The sequence below is a fragment of the Prionailurus bengalensis genome, chromosome A3 (genome assembly GCF_016509475.1).
Source record: "Prionailurus bengalensis isolate Pbe53 chromosome A3, Fcat_Pben_1.1_paternal_pri, whole genome shotgun sequence".
NCBI classification, from domain to species: Eukaryota; Metazoa; Chordata; class Mammalia; order Carnivora; family Felidae; genus Prionailurus; species Prionailurus bengalensis.
This window is the reverse complement of record NC_057354.1, coordinates 118,889,886-118,914,440: the sequence shown is the minus strand read 5'-3', so window position 1 is coordinate 118,914,440 and position 24,555 is coordinate 118,889,886. Positions and strand designations below refer to the sequence as shown.

Genomic DNA, 24,555 nt, shown 5'->3' with positions numbered 1-24,555 from the left:
GGAGTGGGAGAGAGTGCTTTGGACTAGTCGGTTGTTTTTCAGGTTTCCCGGGTCTTTGCGGTGGGGCGGTGTTGGGGAGGGCGGGGAGAGGAGACGCCCACCACGCCGAAGTTAACTTGGCCCCGCCCTCTTACGTGCTCGGCCCCGCCCTTCACGCTGCCGGCAGCTCGCGCCGCCGCAGTCTGCGGCTGCCCAGCGCGCCGGGAGCTCCTGCGCCTTCCGCGGCCCGCGCTCCAGCCACCAGCGCGGTTAGCCACGTGGACCGACTCCTGGCGCGCCGACCTCACGTGGTTCTAGCATCGGCTGGGGCTTGCTGCGTTTCCCGCTTCTCTGTGCTCGCCCCCGCCTCTGAGCTCCGTTCCCATGGCGGCCCTGATGTTGGAGGATGGGTCGGTCCTGCGGGGCCAGCCCTTTGGGGCCGCTGTGTCGACTGCCGGTGAAGTGGGTAAGCAAGCTCGGGCCGGCTGCCGACCTCATCCCACTCTCTGCTGCCCCTCTCTGCCCAACCTGCCCTGCCCAAACCCGCCATTTTCCCGCCTGCACACCCAGCCTCCCACCCCCATTTGGTGCCCGTGTCCCCACCCTAGCCCCTTTTATCCCTCAAGGTCAAGGCAGCCTCCGCTGGGGCATTGTCATCGCTCAGGGCAGTGGTGGGAAGGGTGTCCTGCCCAAGCCCCAGCCCTGCCTCTTTCTTGCAGTGTTTCAAACCGGCATGGTCGGCTACCCCGAGGCCCTTACTGACCCTTCCTACAAAGCACAAATCTTAGTGCTGACATATCCTCTGATCGGCAACTATGGCATCCCTGCAGATGAAATGGATGAGTTCGGTCTCAGTAAGGTAGCCACACCCAATGCTTTCTGTACTTTATCTTTTCAAATCAGTGGTTATTAACTGTTAGTCAAGTGAAGACATTGACATTAAGTTAGGCATCCTGGAGAGAACAAAGATACACACTGAAGTGATAATACAAGTACTACCCACAGCTTAAGTACCTTAAGAGGCACAGTGCTGGAGGCCAAGCCAAAGAGTCTGGATTTTGGTAAGGAACCAGTAAAGATTTCTTAACAGTGGTGTGATGGGAGGAATGCTTTAAAATACATAGTAGGAAAGAGACTGGGAATTAGGGCCACACCCTTCTCAGTGGCTGTGGGTCCCAGTTCACCTACCAAACCAAGTTGGTAATCGTCTTGTAAACCTACTTTCCTTGCCTTGACTCACTTTTTTGCCACTTTTCAGTGGAGTTCTTATCTCTAGATAAGAAAACTCAGTCTCCTCCCACAGTGAGGTTCCACCTATTCCTCCTCCTCTGGAATTTGGAAACTAAGTTGCGCTGTGAAAATTAAAGTAATGAAAAAAGTCCACGGAGATTAATAGTGGAAATCACCGCAGCCTAGATACAGTATTCCTCAAAACTCATTTTGTCCTGGTATTCCACGCTTAGTGGGCCTTTAATTCCTTAATTCACCCTGACATTTAGGAGAGGGAACTCGAGATAAGGAGTGAAAGGACCATTCCTTATCATAGATCTGTAAATACACTGCATTCTAGTTTATAATGCAGTATGTTGGTTAACATATGGCAGTTTTTAGCTTTGTTAGCTGTAGACACACTGACAAAATGAGAGTTTATGAACCTGCAGAATTGAGGCCCATGACAGAACCAGGGTGAGTAAGGCCTCCTAGAGCCTCTAGCCCACCATGGATACTTTGTGGCACGTGTGCTGTGAATGCACCTGTCCACATGCAGACTTGTCTTCCTGGCCATGGAGGGTTCTGCCAAACTCTCCTTCAGGTCCGTAAAGAACAGTCTCAACATCCATCTTCTTTTAAACCTCTACCACTAAACAGATGTGATTTAAATATACCATTCCCTCCCATGTAAATGACCCATTTTTCTCTTTAATTATTAAATGTTTATCTACTGGGTAGCAAATTTATATTAACTTTATTATTATTATTATTATCCCTTACATGGAGGAGGGTAGAATCATGCCTAGCGTTGTACCCTGAACCTTTATTTTTATTTGATGAGGTATTGTGCACCTATCTTATTTTCTGTTTTTACCACATTCTGTAATTGTGATCTTGTTTATTTGCATGTTACTTTATTAATTTTCAGGCTCCCTAAGTAGTAAATTCATATGGTAAGGACAGGGATCTTGTCTTTTTGCATACTCACTGCTCCTCCCCCAACATCTGTTACAATGCCTGGCACTGGGTGGGCACTCTGTAAATGTTTGTTGACTGCTACTGTGTGTCAGCCACCTCGTTCTTGCTGAGTTCACAGTTTGGTGAGGAAGACAACACAAACACATATACGATACAATGTAAGTAGCAAGAACAATAGAAACAGTGAGTTTAGGTGAGCCCCTAAGGAGGAGGCACAAACTACAGTGAGTGAGGGGGTGGTATCTTCACAGAAGTAGGATTTGTAATCTCAGTTTTGGACTAAAGAAAAGGAAGGGAAGGAAAATATTTTCAGTTATTAATCAGGGCCCAGCTTTTGGTGTTTCATATGAGGAACAACATTGTTGGGAAAGGACAAAAGCAGGAGATGCTTGCTGTGTTAAAGGAATGACTGGGTCATTTATTCAGTGTGGGTGAAGTGTAGGGTCTCCGCCATACGTTGGGAAAAGAAGATAGGAAGATGTGTGGCCCTTGGCCCCTCATGCTCTCTTCGTTCCGTCGACAGTGGTTTGAATCCTCAGGGATCCATGTGGCAGGACTGGTGGTGGGAGAGTGCTGCCCCACACCCAGCCACTGGAGCGCCACCCACACCCTGCATCAGTGGCTGGAACAGCATGGCATACCTGGCCTGCAAGGTACGGTGCTAGCACAGTTGTGTCTGGGCAGAACACAGGTGCCTGGATGGAAAGAATCGAGATCTCTTTTGCACTATTGGGAATCGAGTCTGAGGTTGTGATAGAATGTATCAGACTTGGAAGGTTAGAGTAGGGTCTGGGAATTGGAGAAAGAACTGAGTTCTCACTCAAATGGAAAATTTTGTACATACAAAAGGAAAGAAGAATATAATGAGCCCCCCAGCTTCTGTAATCATTAACTGAGGACTAAACTTAACTGCACCACCATGACTAGAACCCCCCTAATTATTTTGACGCAGGTCTCCATCGTTGTATCATTTCAGCCACAAATAGTTCACTAATCTATGAAAAAGGAGTCCTTTTTAAAAGAGCCACAGGGGCAACTGGGTGGTTCAGTCGGTTGAGCGACCGACTTCGGCTCAGGTCATGATCTCACGGTTCGTGAGTTCGAGCCCCGCGTCGGGCTCTGTGCTGACGGCTCAGAGCCTGGAGCCTGCTTCAGATTCTGTGTCTCCCTCTCTCTCTGACCCTCCCCCACTCATGCTCTGTCTGTCTCTGTCTCAGAAATAAATAAACATTAAAAAATATTTAAAAAAATAAAAGAGCCACAATAACATTATGGTACCTTTAAATAAGTAACAATAATTCCTAAATATTCAGGCGATATTTATAGATTTTTCTATTATCTAAATGTTTTTTATTGCTTATTTGAATTTGGATCTAAATAAGATTCATATATTGCATTTGGTTGGTATGTCTAATTTATGGGCATTGTAACCCACTTGACAAAAACAAGTCGGTTTTCCTTTAGAGTATCCCACAAGCTGCATTTTGTCAATTACGTTCCTGTAGTGTTGTTTAGTATGTTCTTTTGTCTCCTGATACTATTTTCTGTAAACAAATCTAGAAGTCATGGTTCAATTCAGATGTGATATTTTTAGCAAGAATACTTCATGGTAGTGTACTTCCATCAGGATGGCCCAGGATTTTGATGCCCATAGAACAGCTGTGTGTGACTCAGGGCTCTGGAATGCAGTGCTCCTGAAAGTCTAACCTCATGCATGACTGAGTTGGGGGAGTGTGATCTCTGAGAGTGTGCTATTTTGACAGGAGTGGATACTCGGGAGCTGACTAAGAAGTTGAGAGAGCAAGGGTCTCTGCTGGGAAAGCTGGTCCAAGATGGAACAGAGCCTTCAGCCCTGCCATTCTTGGACCCCAATGCCCGCCCCCTGGTGCCAGAGGTCTCGATTAAGGTACAGAGGTAGAGTGGGAAAATGTTGCAAGCTATAGCACATCAGTTTTATTCTGTTCCTAACGGGTGAACACTTGAGGGCAAATCAGAAGAGGCCTCAAAGGCAGGGGTTGGTGTGTGTATATCTATACTCATTGATTACAACTGCCCGCTCTTGCCCTTTATTCTTCAGGCTCCACGGGTCTTCAATGCAGGGGGCACCCCTCGGATCCTTGCTTTGGATTGTGGTCTCAAGTACAATCAGATCCGATGTCTGTGCCAGCGTGGAGCTGAGGTCACTGTGGTACCGTGGGACCATGCATTAGACAGCCAGGGTGAGTAGCTGGGGCGTGTATAGGGCTACAGACAGGTAGCTTGGGTGGAAGATCTGTCCCTTGGTCCAGTCGCTGTAAGTCAACATGAGTTGCAGGGAAGGAGACAGAGATCAGGGCTTTTGCTCTGATGGTAAGGAAAGGCTGCAAGTTTGTCTCTCTGGTTAAACTACTGGTTTTGACATCATCTTTTCTGCCCACTCCAGAGTATGAGGGTGTCTTCCTGAGTAATGGCCCTGGTGACCCCGCCTCCTATCCCAGTGTGGTATCCACACTGAGCCGTGTCTTATCTGAGCCTGATCCCCGACCTGTCTTCGGGATCTGTCTGGGACACCAGCTGTTGGCCTTAGCCATTGGGGCCAAGACATACAAGATGAGGTGGGACTTGTGGGGAGAGGAAGGGCCTGAACTACTGACATGAGCGGTGGGGAGTCTTGGGGATGGGAATAGAGTTGGTGTTCGTTAGTGTTGAAACAGGAGCAGGGGCTGGTGAGGGTCCTAAGCTCAACAAAAGCTGGGTTTGGTACAATGGTGAAGGGAGGGTGAAGAGGGCCTGTGACTCAGTGTGCTTCCATCTCCAGATACGGGAACCGAGGCCATAATCAGCCATGCTTGCTAGTGGGCTCTGGGCGCTGCTTTCTGACATCCCAGAACCATGGGTTTGCTGTGGAAACAGACTCACTGCCAGCCGGCTGGCTTCCTCTCTTTACCAACGCCAATGATCGTTCCAATGAAGGCATTGTACATGACAGCCTGCCCTTCTTCAGGTGAGCTAGAGTGATTCCGGCAGGGTGACTGGATCTGTACAGCTTGGAAGCCCCGGGGTCTTGAAGATCAAAAAAGGAAGTGCAACAGTGGGTCCCAATCATCTATCCTGATGCCCGCTTCCAAGACTACCAGTTCCCAAGTCAGGGATAATGGCAGATTTCGTGATCCCATCTCTTCAACAGTGTCCAGTTTCACCCAGAGCACCAAGCTGGTCCTTCAGATATGGAGCTGCTTTTTGATATCTTTCTGGAAACTGTGAAAGAAGCCACAGCTGGGAACCCCGGGGGCCAGACAGGTAAGCCCCTGAGTAGAACTGGGTTTTGTAGAACTAAGTAGAAGTAAGAACAGGGTTGGCTCCAGGATGGGCATAAAATGGGCATGCCCTAGGAAACTGACATCTGTTTGGGAGGTTAAGGGGATGAGGTGGGAAAGCAACCAAGCCAAGATGATTCATTTACTTCTTCTACTGAAAGGAGCTCCAGAGTCAAGAGTCCTGGGTCGTTGTTCCGCGTCTGCCACTCATTAGAGGCATGACCTGTTTTGAATTCTTCTGTAAAGTGTGGGAGTTAATACAGGTGATCTCTCAGGTCTCATTCAGCTCTAACATTTATGACTTTCTTTGCCTCCACAGTTCGAGAGCGGCTGGTTGAGCGCCTCTGTCCCCCAGGGATTCCCACCCCAGGCTCTGGGCTTCCACCACCACGAAAGGTTCTGATCCTGGGCTCTGGGGGCCTCTCCATTGGCCAAGCTGGAGAGTTTGACTACTCAGGCTCTCAGGTAAAGCATGTCCATCCCTGCCCCTCTGGGTGTGTGACCCTCAGGAACGGATGGTCTTGAGGAGAGGGCTGAGGCATAAACATTGGTTGTAGGGAGAGAATGAATCAGGAGATCCGGGGAATGTTCAGAAAGGTGAGGTGCTAAGGAAAAGGAGTTGGTTATGAGAGACTGGGAGTACAGGAAGGGAGAGACACGTTGGTGGTTTCAGACTTGGTAGTCTTGCTTCTGTAGGCAAGGCTGGTACGCCATTTTTGTCTCCCTAGGCGATTAAGGCCCTGAAGGAGGAAAACATCCAGACGTTGTTGATAAACCCCAACATTGCCACAGTGCAGACTTCCCAGGGGCTGGCTGACAAAGTCTATTTCCTTCCCATAACGCCTCACTATGTAACCCAGGTATGACTGGCATAAGGCTGGACTGAGGAAGGGACCCACGTGCGCAGGGGTATTCTGTGGTCACTCTGGGTTTCTAAACTTCTTTGATCCACTCTATACCGCCAAGGTCCTAATGTTTGTTATTCCTCTTCTCCCTCAGGTGATCCGTAATGAGCGCCCAGATGGCATCTTACTGACTTTTGGGGGCCAGACAGCTCTGAATTGTGGTGTGGAGCTAACCAAGGCTGGAGTGTTAGCTCGGTATGGGGTCCGGGTCCTGGGCACACCTGTGGAAACCATTGAACTGACTGAAGATCGGCGGGCATTTGCCTCCAGGATGGCAGAGATTGGAGAGCATGTGGCCCCCAGTGAGGCGGCAAATTCTCTTGAACAGGTTCGAGGGGCGGTTGGGGGAAGGTGGAATGATGTCATTTTCTTTGTGTCTTATTTTCTCTGGGGCCAGGAACCCTCTATGCAGCAAGCAGTCGAGGCCTGATCACTGTGTTCATCTCTTCTGCTCGTTACAGGCCCAGGCAGCTGCTGAGCGGCTGGGATATCCTGTGCTGGTTCGTGCGGCCTTTGCCCTGGGTGGCCTGGGCTCTGGCTTTGCCTCCAACAGGGAGGAGCTCTCTGCTCTTGTGGCCCCAGCTTTTGCCCATACTAGCCAAGTGCTGGTAGATAAGTCCCTGAAGGGATGGAAGGAGATTGAGTATGAAGTGGTGAGAGATGCCTATGGCAACTGTGTCACGGTGAGTGATGGAGGTGGGCTGGGAGTAATGTCAGGCAGTATGAGCTCCAGTAAGAGCAGAGGTCATAGCTGAGATCTTTGAGGGTTTGATGTCCCTCAGACCCAGAATGGGTACTGTCCCAAAAGCAACAGGACCCTGGGATGCAGCCTCTTGCCTCTCTTGACTTCCTTTGGCAGTGACCTCCACGGGATCCTTCTTTCACAGGTGTGTAACATGGAGAATTTGGACCCATTGGGCATCCACACTGGAGAATCCATAGTCGTGGCTCCAAGCCAGACACTGAATGACAGGGAATACCAGCTACTGCGGCAGACAGCCATCAAGGTGACCCAGCACCTTGGAATCGTCGGGGAATGCAATGTGCAGTACGCCTTGAACCCCGAGTCTGAGCAGGTGAGATCCTAGGCCCTGGAGCTGATATTCTAGCTGTTGGATCTCCATCCATAATTTTGGGTCTTTGAGGCCAGGGGACTCTTTGGCCCTACAGACCTTGAAGTAGAAGTCAGGATTGTCTGTGGTAAGGTTGGACTGGGATGGGGGTGGTGCTTTTGTTATCTGTGCCTTTGGAGAGGGCTTAGTTTTCTGGCCCTTCTAATACCTCTCCTAGGTGGGCCTTCTGGGCCAGTTATCTGATGTCTTTCTCTCTCTCTCTCTCTCTCTCTCTCTCTCTCTCTCCTCTCTTTCTCTCTCTCTCTCTTTGCAGTATTACATCATTGAAGTGAATGCCAGGCTCTCTCGAAGCTCTGCCCTAGCCAGTAAGGCCACAGGTTATCCACTGGCCTATGTGGCAGCGAAGCTAGCATTGGGCATCCCTCTACCTGAGCTCAGGTACAAGGGTGGGGAAAAGATCACAGAGATGGGGAGGGGAGCTGAAGAAAACATTCATGGGACAAGGAATTTAAAAAAGATATTGGCCTGGATGTGTGGGGTCAGAGGAAGCTATCTGGAAGCTCACTCTGCGTCTCCCACTTTGTCCTGACACTTCCACGTGACGGCTCCCAGGAACTCAGTGACAGGGGGAACAGCGGCTTTTGAACCTAGCCTGGATTATTGTGTGGTAAAGATCCCTCGCTGGGACCTCAGCAAGTTCCTCCGTGTCAGCACAAAGATCGGGAGCTGCATGAAGAGCGTCGGTGAGTGAGACGTGCCCCAAGAAACCCTTCCCCAGGTCACTCTGTGGGGTCCCAGCAGTCCTAAGAATCTAGAATATCATAAAGTTAGTTCCCTGGCATAGGCTTTCAGATCCTATATTAGCGGCAGCTTGGGAACGTGGTTTCTCAGAACTCGGACATTTCAAACTCCGTGGTCCTCATCAAGAGCGGGAATCAAAGGCATCTGGAAATCTGTGCCAGAATACACATGCCACCTCCACTCCCCCGCCGTCTGTCAGAATCTCTGTGATGGGGTGATGGCCATCAAACTATCTCCTCTCTCTTGGTTTACAAATAAGTAAACTGAGGTGCCCGCAGAAGGAAGGTGACATGGCTGAGTAGAGGGTAGAGCCAAGAACTGAAAACTAGATCCGGTTGCTAGTTATGTGCACCTCTGTCCTACTATGTTGCCTGTCATCGGCAAGACCAGTTTCATGAAATTCTACCCACAGCCTTGCAGTGCATTTTGCCCACGGCCTCATCACTAGGTTGTTAATGCCAGTGACAGTTTGTTCTCCATGTGACTTTAAATACTGATGCTTCGGGGAAGTGATGCCTGTTGTTTTGTGAACCCTTGTATATCCAAGTTGGCACAGTGGCAGTCGTCGTTAACGCCTATCAGCTTCTCTGGGTACTTTCTGCCATGATCATCCCCCACATTTTTTAACATGTTTAAGATCAGAGCAGAACATCAGAGCCCTTTTTCATAAAAACAAGGAAATTTAGTAGCGAACAGCATGCAAGCAGTGGTAGAGTATGCTGGAATTGAGTTAATACGCTTCCCTGTAACGTCCCTTTAAGTCACGTTAGACTGTTCTAAAACGTTTCAACCAAAGCAAGCATTTCACATACCACAGTGCCACCAGCCAAGGATAAGAGCATTTCATTGTGTTGCAAATAACCGTTTATAGCAATAGTAGCCTTTATTTATTTTTTTATATATCTTCTTTAATGTTTGTTTATTTTTGAGATAATGCGAGAGACAGAGTGCAAGCAGCCAAGGGGCAGACAGAGGGAGACACAGAATCTGAAGCGGGCTCCAGGCTCTGAGCTGTCAGCCCAGAGCCTGACGCCGGGCTTGAACTCACGAACCGTGAGATCATGACCTGAGCTGGAGTTGGAGGCTTAACCAACTGAGCCACTCAGGCACCCCATCAATAGTAGCCTTTAAACAAGCAAGTCTAAGTAAGCTCAGATATTATTTTGGAATTTTTAGAAATCTTACAAGACTGCCAACTTGTTCCTTCTGGAGATGAATTCCTGTTGTGTGAAAATTACGATAAACATGGGAATAAAGCCATAATTAAATTGTTGGTAAAAGAAGTGGACTGAAATAGGATAAAGATTAATCCCCAGATGAGATGTTTAATGTTTTATATCTATTCAGGTGTTCTTAGAACATGATCTTCTTTGATAACTTTTTGTGACTTTTATCGTGCAAGTAAGATACATGAACCATTGAGAAATTAGTAAAGTAGTTAAACCAAAAAAGAGTAATCCTCTGTAGTCTTGTTACACAGGGATTATTTGGGTATATATATGATTCCAGAATCTTCCTAGGCATGTATATGTGAATATGTTGGGTATCTCTCTTACTCAAAATAAGCATTTACAATAAAACCATACTACAAAGGAATTGAACAAAATCATTTATCATTCTCCTCCTTAACACTGCTATTAGCATTTTAGTGTTTTAAAGTTCTTTTGAAGAAACAATTAGGATTGTAAATAGAAAAATACAGTTAGTAAAAAAAGAAAGAAAGAAAACACAATTGGTAAGATGATCCTAGGGTAAATTGTCAGAGGACATTATAAAACTTTGTGGACGAGGAAATCAATAAGCAAATCTGGGGAGTTGTAGGGAGAGGGGAGTTCCCTTTTATTAATAAATAGAAATCTAGCTAAAATGAGCAAATTTAAGAGAAAAATTGTTTAAAACGATTATATGTACTTCTTAGAAGATGGTGAAATTTGTAAGCATAAACTTCTGTGAAGCAAGTAATACTTATTAAGACCCAGAAAATTCTTACCTATTTCTCCTGTACTTCTGCAAGTTTATCCTAAGGAGATAACCCAAAGCACTGAAGAACTCACAGCCTCACTTAGAAGGATGAACACTTCAAAGCTAGGTGTCCTTCCGTAAGTGAGTAGTTAAGTTATGGTAAATCATACAGGAATTAAACTGCCGGTAATAAGGTCACAAAGCAGTGTGGGAACATGGTTATGATAAAAGAAAAAGCATGATAGAAATTGTATGTGTACTATAGTCCTATATAAAACATATATTTGAAAGAAGTCCAGGAAGGAATACTCTAAAATGAGAGTTGTGAATGTGATTATTTCTGGATGGGTTCAAAGAGCAGTGGGATCATCTTCCTATTATTCAGACTGTTGAAAAGTTTTAAAGGATGAGACTGATCCCAGATGGTGTCATCATAATAGGAATAAAGCACATAACTGGATAGCTGTCAGTGGTTGGGCCATTGTGATCAGCTGCACTATTTCTAGTATCCACATGTCCATTTTAGGCATCTTAATTTCATAGTCCGTAATAAACACAAAACAGAAAATGGTAAGGAGAGAAGTTCCAGTTTAAGATTGCTCAATAACAAAACATGATACATACCACTGCTTTGGTTCTTGTCCTGAGAATCTTCCAGAATCTTGACTAAATCATAGACATAGGAACCTCCTACCTCCAGGGCCTCAGTTTTCACATCCTGTTCCTCCAGGTGAAGTCATGGGCATTGGGCGTTCTTTTGAGGAAGCCTTCCAGAAGGCTCTTCGCATGGTAGATGAGAACTGTGTGGGCTTTGATCACACAGTAAAGCCAGTCAGTGACATGGTAAGTGGCTCTCTTCCCCTGGCAACACCCCTGAAATGGACCCTCCTCTGTCCCCAGTCTGTGGACATGTTACCATTAATAGCAGCAGTCATTACTAGACATTTGCATTTTTTCACTTGGCTCAGAATTTTGTGGTTCCTCTCATCTATTCCAGAAGGATGTATTCCTTTTTTTTTTTTTTTTTTAGTAATGTTTGTTTATTTTTGAGAGAGACAGACTGTGAGCAAGGGAGGGGCAGAGAGAGGGAGACAGAATCTGAAGCAGGCTCCAGGCTTCGAGCTGTCAGCACAGGGCCTGATGTGGGGCTTGAACTCACAAACCATGAGATCATGACCCGAGCCAAAGTTGGACGCTTAGCTGACTGAGCCACCCAGGTCCCCCTCATAAGGATGTATTCTTAAACTTGTTTCTGTGGACACTGAAACAAGCCTAGAGAGCTTGTGGAACTTGCTAATACATTAGCTGCACAGCCAGAAAGTGGCAGAGGTAGGATTTATATACAGGTTTTTGCAATTACAGAGTTGCTGCTCTGGCTCCTTTTTTGCAGTGTCTTTTCCTAAAACAGTGTCACTCATACTCTCAGGCTTTATGAGGTGCTAAAAATAGATTGGGAATGTTTTGCTTAACAATCGTACGTCTCCTCCCTCTGCGCAGTCCTTCCATATCCATCTGTCTGCCCTCCCCATTAGGAGTTGGAGACGCCAACTGATAAGCGGATCTTTGTGGTAGCAGCTGCTCTGTGGGCTGGCTATTCTGTGGAGCGGCTGTATGAACTCACACGCATCGACCGCTGGTTCCTGCACCGGATGAAGCGGATTATAGCACACGCCCAGCTGCTGGAACAGCACCGTGGACAGCCTTTGCCCCCAGACCTGCTACACCAGGCCAAGCGCCTTGGCTTCTCAGACAAGCAGATCGCCCTTGCGGTTCTGAGGTCAGAGGTGGTGGTGAGGGCCTTGGGCTGAGGATGTGGGGCAGAGAATCTTGGTACCAGTGAGGGGCCCCCGGAGAGATTGGGGTGTTTTGGAGGCTTCTGACCTTCATCACTGGGTTGTTTTCCTCTTAAATTCCTGCCCTGGGATCTCACCCCTTTACTAAGTCTGAACCCCACCAGGGCTATATTTTTGACCCTTCTTCTCTTTTAGCACAGAGCTGGCGGTTCGCAAACTACGTCAGGAGTTGGGAATCTGCCCAGCAGTGAAACAGATTGACACAGTTGCAGCTGAGTGGCCAGCCCAGACAAATTATTTGTACCTGACATACTGGGGCACCACCCATGATCTCACCTTTCGAACGCCTCACGTCCTTGTCCTTGGCTCTGGCGTCTACCGTATAGGCTCCAGCGTTGAGTTTGACTGGTGTGCTGTGGGCTGTATCCGGCAGCTCCGAAAGGTCCAAGAGCTAGTCTTTCCTACCGTCTTATCTGCTGTTCTATTCTCTTTCAGTTCCAGCAGTTGCCTTACGCCCACATTTAATCCTGGCACTTTCTGTTAATTGCTACGCTTAGAGCTTTGGGAAGAGTGTCGGGGTGGTAGGGGCGGGGGACTCCCCTTAGGCCATCTTGTGCCCCACACAGGGTATGTGTCTTTTCTCCCAATACTTTGTACCTGTCTCTCTAGTGCTTGGCCCCACTTCCCTCCCAAGGCAGGTGTCCCATATAGCTATTTCAGAGAAAGCTTTTTGGCTTTGCCTTAGTTTCTCCATGTTTTTCCTCCCATCTTATAGTTCAATCTCATCTCCCTCCCTCTCGCAGATGGGATATAAGACCATCATGGTGAACTACAACCCAGAGACAGTCAGCACTGACTATGACATGTGTGACCGACTCTACTTTGATGAGATCTCTTTTGAGGTGAGAGAGTTGAAGGCTGCTCGTTAGCCTGGGTGGCCAGGGTCAAGTGGGAATGGCTGGCTGACTTAAGATTCTTTGGGCTCTGTGGGGTTTGAGGGGACGTGGGTAGAGGGTGAGAAGCAGTGAGCAGGAAGGCTCAGATCCCTGACTACCTGCTATCTCCACTTGATTCTCCTGTTGCACTAAGGTGGTGATGGACATCTATGAGCTAGAGAACCCTGAAGGTGTGATCCTATCTATGGGTGGACAGCTGCCCAACAACATGGCCATGGCTCTGCATCGGCAGCAGTGCCGGGTGCTGGGTACTTCCCCTGAAGCCATCGACTCGGCTGAGAACCGTTTCAAGTTCTCCCGGCTCCTCGACACCATTGGTATCAGCCAACCTCAGTGGAGGGAACTCAGTGACCTAGAGGTGGGCTGGGGCTTGGTTGGGGGCTGGAGGCTAGATGCGGTCAGGGGTGAGTGTGACCAACCCAGCTGCACCCTTCTTAGTCTGCTCGCCAGTTCTGCCAGACAGTGGGGTACCCCTGCGTGGTGCGCCCCTCCTACGTGCTGAGTGGCGCTGCTATGAATGTGGCCTACACTGACGGGGACCTGGAGCGCTTCCTGAGCAGTGCAGCAGCCGTCTCTAAGGAGCACCCTGTAGTCATCTCCAAGTTCATCCAGGAGGCTAAGGTAGGGCCTCAAACAAGTCTCTGAGGGCAGCCTCCCCAGCCTCAGAGGAGACTCCTGTCTCTGGTCCTACAACAATTTCTAGGCACAGAAGGCTGGGAAGGATGGGTTGTATCAAGGCTCTTCAAGGAAGGGAGCCTCCTGGGGCAAGTGGGAGAAGAAAATGGTCCCTGCCCTACATTACCTTGCCTTCACGTCCCCGCTAGGAGATTGATGTGGATGCCGTGGCCCGTGATGGTGTAGTGGCAGCCATTGCCATCTCTGAGCATGTGGAGAATGCAGGCGTGCATTCAGGCGATGCCACACTGGTGACCCCACCGCAGGACATCACTGCCAAAACCCTGGAGCGGATTAAAGCCATTGTGCACGCTGTGGGTCAGGAGCTGCAGGTCACAGGACCCTTCAATCTGCAGCTCATTGCCAAGGTAGTAAGAGGGGGCTAAAGGAAGAGACTAACGGGCATTAGTACCTTCTTGCTCTGTGCTGGCCACAGTGCCAGTGAGCACTCACTGTCTCCTGCCCTCATCAGAGTAGGCCCAAAAGCTGGAGGGAAGGGGCTCCTAGCTAGAGCCCACAGTGTTGTAATGGTTTGTGACAGTCTGTTCACAACCTGATCCCTGTTCCCCTGTTCAAGGTTGATTACCCACAGAATGGTAAATGAGGGAAAGAGTCCAGGTCAGTGGAATAGTGTCAGCAAGCCCAGCCTACAGAAGGTCTGACCAATCCCTGTCTGCTCTAGGATGACCAGCTGAAAGTTATCGAATGCAACGTGCGTGTCTCTCGCTCCTTCCCTTTCGTCTCGAAGACACTCGGTGTGGACCTAGTAGCCTTGGCCACACGCGTCATCATGGGGGAAGAAGTGGAACCTGTGGGGCTCATGACTGGCTCCGGAGTCGTGGGGGTAAAGGTACGGAGGATTGAAACCTTGAGGTTAGCAGTCAGAAGCAGGGAGACATAGTGGGAGAGAGTTCACTTAGCACACATGTGAGTCCGCATGTAAACTGAGCACCTATCATGGGCCACAAGGGTGTTAAGGGTCTTTGTCCTTTAAGAGCTCACACTAGTAATGGAGACAAGGGAAGTTGGGTTAAAAAATAGCTTGTTTCTAGAACAGTCTATGGTAAACCTGCGTAGTAAAGATAAGACTAAAATGCTATAAGAGTTTACAGACAAGAGATGGCACTTCCAAAAGGAGTAACCTGGGAAGGGCTGGGAGAGGTGGTATTTAAATGGAGTCCTGAAGGGTGGTCAGGATGTTTGATTGTCAGAGCTTGTTGAGGAAGTGTTCCAAGGCCAAGGAATTAGCTTAGTGGAAACTGCCGGAAGACCCGAACTATATTTGAGAAGCAGCTCACCTACTGGTGTAGAGCATAGGCAGAGCAGCAGCAGGCAAGGCTAACCCTGCCGTCTGGCTGAGACCACGGGAAAGGAACTGTGGCTGCTTCTTCTGATGAGGGGAAGTGGGCCCTCCTTGCCTTGGTGTCTCATATCCTGCTCCCACAGGTGCCTCAGTTCTCGTTCTCACGCTTGGCGGGTGCTGATGTGGTGTTGGGTGTGGAGATGACCAGTACCGGGGAAGTGGCTGGCTTTGGGGAGAGCCGTTGCGAGGCCTACCTCAAGGCCATGCTAAGCACTGGCTTTAAGATCCCCAAGAAGAACATCTTGCTGACCATTGGCAGCTATAAGGTACAGAATCCAGAGGCAGGGGCTGCCCAGAGAGGTGGGGGCAGATAGCCTTGGTTCTCTGGGCCTGGGCTGACCTTGAAGTGGAAGACAGAAGAGATACAACCGCATCCTCCTTCTGCTTGGTTCAGAACAAAAGTGAGCTGCTCCCAACTGTGCGGCTGCTGGAGAGCCTGGGCTACAGCCTCTACGCCAGCCTGGGCACTGCTGACTTCTACACTGAGCATGGCGTCAAGGTACCGGGGCTCCCGCAACCTACCCCTGCTTTGTACCAGAGAATTCTGTGTTCCCTTGCTTTTTCTGTCATTGCATAAATCCTCTATATTTCGCATAGAGCAAATAGAGTATACAGAAAAGCAAAGAAAAAAATCTTCCTTACAGTCTCTCTACCACTCTTAACATTCTGGTGTGTTTCTTTCCAGAATATTATTTCTATACGTACATGTATGGGCTCATATTGCACAGTCCTTGATAACCATAAAGTAGATGTTTTTCCTATCAAGAACGTACTCTGCCAATAATAAATAGAGGCAGCCCTGGTCCCCACCCTATAGGTCCTCAGTCTCTTCCTCATGGGTTCCTGGGCTACCTCTCCTCCCTTTGCTGTCCTTCGTGACTCCTGCCAGGTTCAGGTTGGCCCTGACCTTATCTCTGGGCCACAGGTAACAGCTGTGGACTGGCACTTTGAGGAGGCAGTGGATGGTGAGTGCCCACCGCAGCGAAGCATCTTGGAGCAGCTGGCTGAGAATCACTTTGAGCTAGTGATTAACCTGTCAATGCGTGGGGCTGGGGGCCGGCGTCTCTCTTCCTTTGTCACCAAGGGCTACCGTACCCGGCGCCTGGCCGCTGACTTCTCTGTGCCCCTCATCATCGATATCAAGTGCACCAAACTGTTTGTAGAGGTACCTGGGACCTGGGTGCTAGGAGAGCAACAGCCAGTGTTAATGGGACAAGAGGGAGAAGTGAGTGTGCCATGGGGTTGGGAAATCTCAGTATGAAGCAGTTACGGTAATAACCGGGCTTTGGGGCTACAGAGAGAAGTTGGGTATTGGGAGGTAGAGCCTGGTTTATGCAAAACCTACAATTCCTGGGTTGCCCTTAAATCAGAGCTGACTGTGGTTTTCACCTGCAGGCCCTAGGCCAGATTGGGCCAGCCCCTCCTTTGAAGGTGCACGTTGACTGTATGACTTCCCAAAAGCTTGTGCGGCTACCTGGTAAGTGCATCTTCTGGGAGAACCCAGCTTCTGCACACTGGTAGCATCTGGCTCAGAGATCTGGGCTGTGGGACCCACACCCTGCCTGGACTGCATAGAGTGTGGGGGCCAGAATCTTTCTCACTGAGCTCTTTCCTCCCACGATCCTCTGTGCCCTTGACTGAGGAACCTTGCCACCTCTCACCCGTATCAGTGGCTGCTCATTTTCCTACCACCCCAGTTCACATCTTTGATGTCCTTTGTGTCTCTGAACCTTCCTCTAATCTTGCCACATCCATGTTCTCCCAGGACTGATTGACATCCATGTGCACCTGCGGGAACCAGGGGGGACACACAAGGAGGACTTTGCCTCAGGCACAGCTGCTGCCTTGGCTGGGGGCGTGACCATGGTGTGTGCCATGCCTAATACCCGGCCCCCTATCATTGATGCCCCTGCCCTGGCCCTGGCCCAGAAGGTGAGCCCTTGTACTCCTGCTTCACGGTGATCCAGACGTCTCTGCCTGTCTCCCAGACCCATCCTCCTTGTGCCCTCCCAGAAGCCTAGGGGCCTAGGCCACTGGTTCCCAGGCTGGCATGGATGCCAGGGGGTCTTATCTCATTATCTCATATGTATCTTCCCCAGCTGGCAGAGGCTGGTGCACGCTGTGACTTTGCCTTATTTCTTGGGGCCTCGTCAGAAAATGCAGGGACCCTGGGTGCTGTGGCTGGGTCTGCTGCTGGGCTAAAGCTCTACCTCAACGAAACCTTCTCTGAGCTTCGGCTGGACAACGTGGCCCAGTGGATGGAGGTAGGGAATGGGCACGTGGGAGGAGGCAGCCAGTGTCCTGGCTTGAGGACCACACAGAGTGGGCTAACCAACAACAGTGAGGTGTCAGGAGCTCTGTGAGGGCTCTGAGCTCTGATGAGCTCAGAGAATTAAGGGCTCTGCACGCTCCCCGATAAATTCTTTCTGTCCCCAGCACTTTGAGACATGGCCATCCCACCTCCCCATTGTCGCCCATGCGGAGCGACAGAGTGTCGCCGCCATCCTCATGGTGGCCCAGCTGACCCAGCGCTCAGTGCACATATGTCATGTGGCACGGAAGGAGGAGGTGAGAGTACACCCGGGATCGCAGTGCCCCTTCTGTTTTCTCAGTGACACCCAGAGGTCAGGGTCTCCTTGGGGGCTGGAGGCGGTGGGGAGCAGGGAGCCAGTACCCTCAGCATGTCTGCCCCGTAACTTTCCTAGAGGGGGTGTTGGCTGCGGAGACTTGTAGGGCAGGGCACGAGGGAGGCCCCTTCTAGATCTCCTGTCCCCCCAGATCCTGCTGATTAAAGCCGCAAAGGCCCGAGGGCTGCCAGTGACCTGTGAGGTGGCGCCCCACCATCTGTTTCTAAGCCGCGATGACCTGGAACGCCTGGGGCCCGGGAAGGGCGAGGTCCGGCCTGAGCTTGGCTCCCGCCAGGATGTGGAGGCCCTGTGGGAGAACATGGCTGTCATCGACTGCTTCGCCTCAGATCATGGTGAGAGGGCCCACAGTGTACCTTTCTGCCCAGCAGGGCTCGTGCCCCAGCTCAGGGCCCCTGGGCTCTGTGAGGATACAAAGGACTTGACCTTTGTAGCACAGTGCCTGGGCTGTGATGGGTGCTTGATAAATGCTCCCTGAAGGAACTAATGAGCAAATGATAAAAATTATAAATGAGAGAACATGGGTAAAAGGTGTAGTCCCCGGAAGGTGGCAGCTGTCATGGTTTATCTGTTTTCCAAATAACCAGAGGAGAGGAGCATTGAGATGTGTAGCGAGGCAGTGCAATCCTGGTGGCCTGTGTGACTCCCCAGATGTGGTGGCGATGGGGCCTGAGGGTGCTGCTCTCTTCCTTCAGCCCCCCACACCTTGGAGGAGAAGTGTGGGCCCAGGCCTCCACCAGGCTTCCCGGGGCTGGAGACCATGCTGCCGCTGCTGCTCACGGCTGTCAGCGAGGGCCGGCTCACTCTGGATGACCTACTGCAGCGGCTGCACCACGGTCCTCGGCGGATCTTCCACCTGCCCCCACAGGAGGACACCTATGTGGAGGTGTGGGCGTGTGGGCGGCTGCGGAGGGTGGGCGGCTCTGTATCCCCCGCAGCTGTTCCAAGGTGTGGCCCTACCCTAGCATCACCCGTGACTCTGGGCAGGTGGATCTGGAGCATGAATGGACCATCCCCAGCCACATGCCCTTCTCCAAGGCCCACTGGACACCCTTCGAAGGGCAGAAGGTCAAGGGCACCGTCCGCCGTGTGGTCCTACGAGGCGAGGTGGCCTATATTGACGGGCAGGTATGTGTGTGTGTGGCCTGAACCCCATCCCAGTAGTGACTTCCTTGGTGCCATTGTCAACTTGCTCTGGCACATCTCTGTGGTTCCAGCACCTCCTCCAGCTGCCCTGGACATGGGTGGGCACAGGTCCCCTGAGACGTGTTTCCTTTTTGCTGGCTTCCGTTGCTTTAGGGTCTCAGTCCAGCTCTTTTCCCCCTGCTCACTCGCCTGCTCCTGCTTTCTGTCTGCAGGTCCTGGTGCCCCCGGGCTATGGACAGGATGTACGCAAGTGGCCTCAGGGGGTTGTTCCCCAGCTCGCACCTCCAGCCCCTGCCACCAGTGAGATAACCACGGTATGCACAGTGCTTTGGGACTGGAGGGGGGTGTTGGGGGATGTGGCCAGGAACAGCCAGCAGCACAGATGTTAGAATTAGTGGTTTAGGGGTGGAAGGCTCTGTAGTTGACACTAAAAGTCCCCCACCTATCTCTTTGTCTACTACAAAACATAGACTTAACTCTCAGTTTAGGAGATTACCTACCTAGGGGAAACACAAGCCCCTTATTAACCCAACCAGAGGTTTATCTGAGGGCCTGTCATGGGGCTAGCACACACCTCTAGGAGGCTAGTTGGTCTTCCTGTGCCACAGCAGCATAGCAGAGGGATGAACCTGAGGGGAGATGATGGAGAACGGGGTCCATTCCATTCTCGCTACGGACAGTGAGCAATTTGGCTTTTCTCGAGGAATTAAATTTGAGGAGTTGGGTCAGTACTTTTTAAAATGTGAGGCCTATATCTCTCCAGACACCCGAAAGGCCTCGCCGGGCTATCCCAGGGCTTCCCGATGGCCGCTTCCACCTGCCTCCCCGAATCCACCGAGCCTCTGACCCAGGTCTGCCAGGTAAGAGGAGGGTCCTGTGACACGGAGGATGGGGCCACCTGGACTCAGAGATGTGTAGGGACAGGCTTCTTTTCCCCCAGTGTCCCCCTGATGGACTGGGGTCGGGCTCACAGCCCCCCCCACTCCCCCAGCACCTCACTTTGGTCCACTTACCCTGTTCTTCCTGCCTTTCCTTCATACTACTAGTCTGACCTGCTGTACCTTCCTTTGCCTAAATCAGTGTGCCCTCTGTGAGGTAGGTACCCCACAGCTTCTCACAGCCCTTTCTTGTTGTGGGCAGCTGTGTTCCTCCGCCCAGGAGCTGGGATCCCACGGGGCAGCAGAACGTGGGGTAAATCCAGGTTACTGGTTGGTGTGAGCCTGGCCGTTCCCCTTGCCTAGGATCCCTTTGCCACTTGGGCGGGCCCTGGGAGGGCACCACTGCTCTCACACAGTAGCCCCCGTGGGAAATCACTGGTGTGTCCCCAGGGCTACTGATCCTTGTTGTCCCCTAACCTGCTATAGCTACTGTTGTGTGAGTTGGTTTAACACAGACGCTATGATCCAGAGTGTGGGGAAATGGGGGTTCTTCACAGACCTTAGTTGCAGGCTTATATCTGTCCTGTTGCCCTATTTGTAGCTGAAGAGCCAAAGGAAAAGTCCTCTCGGAAGGCAGCTGAACCAGGTGAGACTTCCCCAGAGCCCACGCTCACTTCGGGGACCTGTCTGACCTGACCTCTGTAGGAGGAGCCCTCTGACCCACCTCTTCTGCCCCGTCCCTCACTGCAGAGCTCATGGGAACCCTTGATGGCACCTGCTACCCTCCACCACCAGTACCTAGACAGGCGTCACCCCAGAACCTGGGGACCCCTGGCCTGCTGCACCCCCAGACCTCACCCCTGCTGCACTCATTAGTGGGTCAACATATCCTGTCTGTCCAGCAGTTCACCAAGGATCAGGTGCCTGGGGGAGGGAGGATGGGGACACCCAGAGCTTTGAGAATCTGAAAAGTTGGGGCTAGGACCTCTGGGGTCCACTGCCTTTCCAGCTGACTTGGGGTCTTTTTTAGATGTCTCACCTGTTCAATGTGGCACACACACTGCGTATGATGGTACAGAAGGAGCGGAGCCTCGACATCCTCAAGGTCAGGGTCAGGGCTGTGGGCTACACATCCAGGACCCTCCCTGTCAGAGGGATCTCCCTCTCCTGCCATAGGTCACCTTGTGTGAGTCCAGATCCTCCACTATAAGTTGCTCTGCCTTCTTTATTCTGGAAGGTCCTGCTGACCTAGACCCCTGACCCCCACATGTTTGCTCTCCTCTGACCAGTATTTAGCTGATTTGTGAGGCCCTGAGTGCCGGTGCATCAGCCTGCTAATCTGGTCACTTGCTCTGTGCAGATGTATTCAGTGGGATAGATCTGGGGTGTTTCTGTTTCTCCCAGAGAATGAATATTTCATTCAGATATTTACCAGCGGTGTTTCGGAGGCAGAGCCTTTAGCTCAGAGCGATGCTAATAGAAATGTCAAGGTTAGGACAGGTCACAAGGAGGTTTGCAGGGAGTTCTCTCAGTGTCCCTCCTGTGTAAGTGGGCGAAGCAAGCAGCAGCCTATACCTTCCCCAAGATGAACACACACTTTCACACTGAATCTTGGCCCTCCCCCGCACAGGGGAAGGTGATGGCCTCCATGTTCTACGAGGTGAGCACGCGGACCAGCAGCTCCTTTGCGGCAGCCATGGCCCGGCTGGGGGGCGCTGTGCTCAGCTTCTCAGAAGCCACGTCTTCAGTCCAAAAGGGTGAATCCCTGGCTGACTCTGTGCAGACCATGAGCTGCTACGCTGACGTCGTTGTGCTTCGGCATCCCCAGCCTGGAGCCGTGGAGGTGAGGCCAGCTGTCCACTGGACAGGGTTGATTGGGATGGATCCAGGGACATGACTGCAAGTCTCTGGTTGGGCCACATGGGTGAGGGGACCCAAGAAGAGTGGGACTCAGGCAGGGAGCAGGGGCCACTGGGATGCAGAAGACAAGGCTCTGCTTTCTTATTCCCATTTTCACAGCTGGCAGCCAAGCACTGTCGAAGGCCAGTGATCAATGCTGGGGATGGGGTTGGAGAGCATCCCACGCAGGCCCTGCTGGACATCTTCACCATCCGGGAGGAGCTTGGGACTGTCAATGGCATGACGGTGAGCGCAGCGGCAGGGGTTGGGAGCCTGCCCAGGCAGGGTCTGAAGAGGGGGGGCAGTTGGGCAGTACCTTCTCTGTTCCGAGGCATGCTGCATCAGGGAGGCCTGTGTCCTGATCCTGAGACTGAAAGCTTTGAAGTGGGGGGACAAGGTGCTTGATCTGGGGGCCCTCTTGGTGATCGGGTTCCTCCCCTAGATCACAATGGTGGGGGACCTGAAGCATGGACGCACGGTGCATTCCCTGGCCTGCCTGCTCACCCAGTACCGTGTCAGCCTGCGCTACGTGGCACCTCCCAGCCTGCGCATGCCACCCAATGTGCGGGCCTTTGTGGCAGCCCGTGGCACCAAGCAGGTGAGGCCCTGGGAGGCCATGGGGAGCTGCGGGTTGGGCAGTGAGAGCCTGGCACTGCATTCACTCTGACTCTGCCTCCCCCTCCAGGAGGAATTTGAGAGCATTGAGGAAGCGCTGCCCGACACTGATGTGCTCTACATGACTCGAATCCAGAAGGAACGCTTTGACTCTAGTCAGGAGTATGAAGCTGTGAGTACCAGGGCTGAGGCGAGGCCAGGGCTGGAGCCGTGGGGCATCCAGGCTAGTGGCCAAGAAGGCTGGGCCCCAGGAGCTTGATTGGGCCTCTCGGTTGTGATAACTGCATGTGGGTGTGGAAGGAACCCTGGAGGAACCCAGGCTTGTGGCCCTACGACCACCCTGGCCCTGAGGTGCTGACTGGGCCCCCGTCTGCCTCGCAGTGCTTTGGCCAGTTCATTCTCACTCCCCACATCATGACGCGAGCCAAGAAGAAGATGGTGGTGATGCACCCGATGCCTCGAGTCAATGAGATAAGGTGACACGGCTTCAAAATTGAGGATACACCAGGGGCTGGCTGTGGGAGGACACTTAGTCTTGGACAGGCTGGGGTAACTGTTTTCTTTCTCTTGTAGCGTGGAGGTGGACTCGGACCCCCGAGCAGCCTACTTCCGCCAGGCCGAGAATGGCATGTACATACGCATGGCTCTGTTAGCCACTGTGCTGGGCCGCTTCTAGGGCCCAGCTCCTCAGACTCTTCTCGTCAGGCCCAGCTGCTGGGCACAGATTCTGGTGCCCCCCACGGGGGCAGCACACTTAGGAGATGCTCTGGGGCGTCCAGGCAGCTCACGTGCTCACACATACACATGCAGGCCACACTTGGGCACTGGACTGGACTGGAGCGCTCTAGCATGGGGGTAGGTCCCCATCTCCTTTATTGCACCGCAAACCTGTAAAGTCATTTTTCTACTGACTTAATAAATAGCTAAGCTGCTTGTAAGTGCCTATTTCCTTGCATGTATCCTGGCTTCAGCATAGAACACGAAGTGTAGTGGGCAGGACTTCTGGAAATTTCGAACAGCTGCCCAAATCCAAGAGCAGCCTTGCTGGGCAGGCTCTTGCTCTGGCCCGGGCTGAGCAGCGGGGCTCGGCATTTTCAGAGTCGTGGCTCTTTGGGGTTCTGGGCGGGGGTGTGCTGTTCTGTTGGTGCTGAGTCCTGTGCTGCACTGACAGGTGTCCAGTGTCCTTCCTCAATTAAGTTGCACTCAGAGTTCTGAGTTATGGGAAAAGGAATGCCAAACAGCTGGGTCCTCTGGTGAGGCCTTCGCTCTTCTCTCTTCTGTCTGGTTAGTTCTTTCCTTCAGAGGCTGAGGTGGCCATTGCGTCCTCAAAACCTGGCCTTGGAGTTCAGCTACCATCACTGTTAGGAGCCCCTCCCACCTACTATCCCTGGGAGCCTCTGGCTGACGCTGGACGTTCCAGACTGGACACGGGCAGACGCTATGGAGGCTGAAGAGCACTTGGCTTAGAAACCGTGGGACTGGGGACTGAGGTGGAGTAGCTCCTGTGTCTTTGCGGTTCAGGGCTTCTGTGGATCATACAAAGTACGTGAGCTATTCCATTCCGTTCCATTCCATCCCATGCACGTTAGCAGCATTCAAGAAATTTGATCCAGGAGACTCCACCACCCAGGTACAAAGTACCATGTGCAGCGAGAGTGCAAGAACAAACAAGAGAATTCTCACCCTCAGTTTTGAGGCCTCTTAGCCAGTAAGGCATCCAGTGACTACCACAGGTCGGACTGCCGCATGCTGGCACATGATGGTCTAAACTGCATTCGCATCATTCAAGAGGAACCTACTTCACACACGGAGCTATTAGCACGTCACAGAGATGGGAAAGTGAGAAAGGCACTCATTTTCTGAAAACTGTGAGCACAGAATTTCACATATTCTCATGAAATCTTACACCAACTTTCTAACTATTTTACAGATGTAGGAACTCTGAAAGGTCCCTGGGTGGCTTATTCAAAGTCACGTAGCTAAGATTCATGTATAGGACCACTTAACTCCAAACCCATCTCTCCTCTAGTAAGAAGGAAAAAGGGATTTCACGCGTTAAGGGCATCCAAAACCAGTGTGAGAGACAAGCCACTCAAATCTAAACAAGGAAAGAAGTCTAAGATGGGAGCCAGTTTTCAGAAGAGATCAGCACAAACCTGGACCTCTGTCCATGGAGTGGGGTTTGGGGCTGTTGCCCGAGGAAAGGGCAGGTTGGGTGGGAAGAGAATCCTACTGCCAGCACCGCTTGAACGTAGGAGTGGCAATTCTGTGTCTGCGGCACAGTGAAGGGCTACACCCGGACCCCACAGGGAGCCCCTGCTTCATACTGTTAGGGATGAGGGTGACAGACCAGACCGAGAGGTCTGGGTGTGCTTTCCA

The 24,555-nt window shown here is 51.3% G+C and overlaps 1 protein-coding gene across 2 annotated transcripts; it reads left to right on the top strand.

Annotated features, from left to right (window-relative positions):
- The first annotated feature begins 118 nt into the window (after positions 1 to 118).
- CAD (carbamoyl-phosphate synthetase 2, aspartate transcarbamylase, and dihydroorotase) lies at positions 119 to 23,114 on the top strand. 2 transcript variants are annotated; one of them, XM_043604289.1, is made up of 45 exons: positions 165 to 445; positions 699 to 838; positions 2,693 to 2,822; positions 3,933 to 4,075; positions 4,247 to 4,388; positions 4,592 to 4,763; positions 4,967 to 5,152; positions 5,336 to 5,448; positions 5,785 to 5,930; positions 6,194 to 6,325; positions 6,465 to 6,698; positions 6,832 to 7,053; positions 7,258 to 7,446; positions 7,757 to 7,881; positions 8,056 to 8,186; positions 10,937 to 11,049; positions 11,739 to 11,983; positions 12,195 to 12,441; positions 12,803 to 12,901; positions 13,089 to 13,313; positions 13,394 to 13,576; positions 13,780 to 13,998; positions 14,313 to 14,480; positions 15,077 to 15,259; positions 15,388 to 15,492; positions 15,919 to 16,158; positions 16,389 to 16,470; positions 16,759 to 16,925; positions 17,093 to 17,257; positions 17,430 to 17,561; positions 17,772 to 17,973; positions 18,334 to 18,524; positions 18,626 to 18,766; positions 18,997 to 19,098; positions 19,548 to 19,644; positions 19,925 to 19,975; positions 20,264 to 20,308; positions 20,413 to 20,582; positions 20,693 to 20,767; positions 21,293 to 21,505; positions 21,682 to 21,807; positions 22,004 to 22,159; positions 22,247 to 22,348; positions 22,558 to 22,652; positions 22,750 to 23,114. In XM_043604289.1, the coding sequence occupies exons 1-45, from the start codon at positions 364 to 366 to the stop codon at positions 22,850 to 22,852; spliced, it is 6,729 nt and encodes a 2,242-aa protein (XP_043460224.1). In that variant the 5' UTR covers positions 165 to 363; the 3' UTR covers positions 22,853 to 23,114. The 2 variants fall into 2 exon arrangements, with proteins under 2 accessions (XP_043460225.1, XP_043460224.1); XM_043604290.1 differs by lacking the exon at positions 19,925 to 19,975 and having other exon boundaries at positions 119 to 445.
- Positions 23,115 to 24,555: the final 1,441 nt, after the last annotated feature.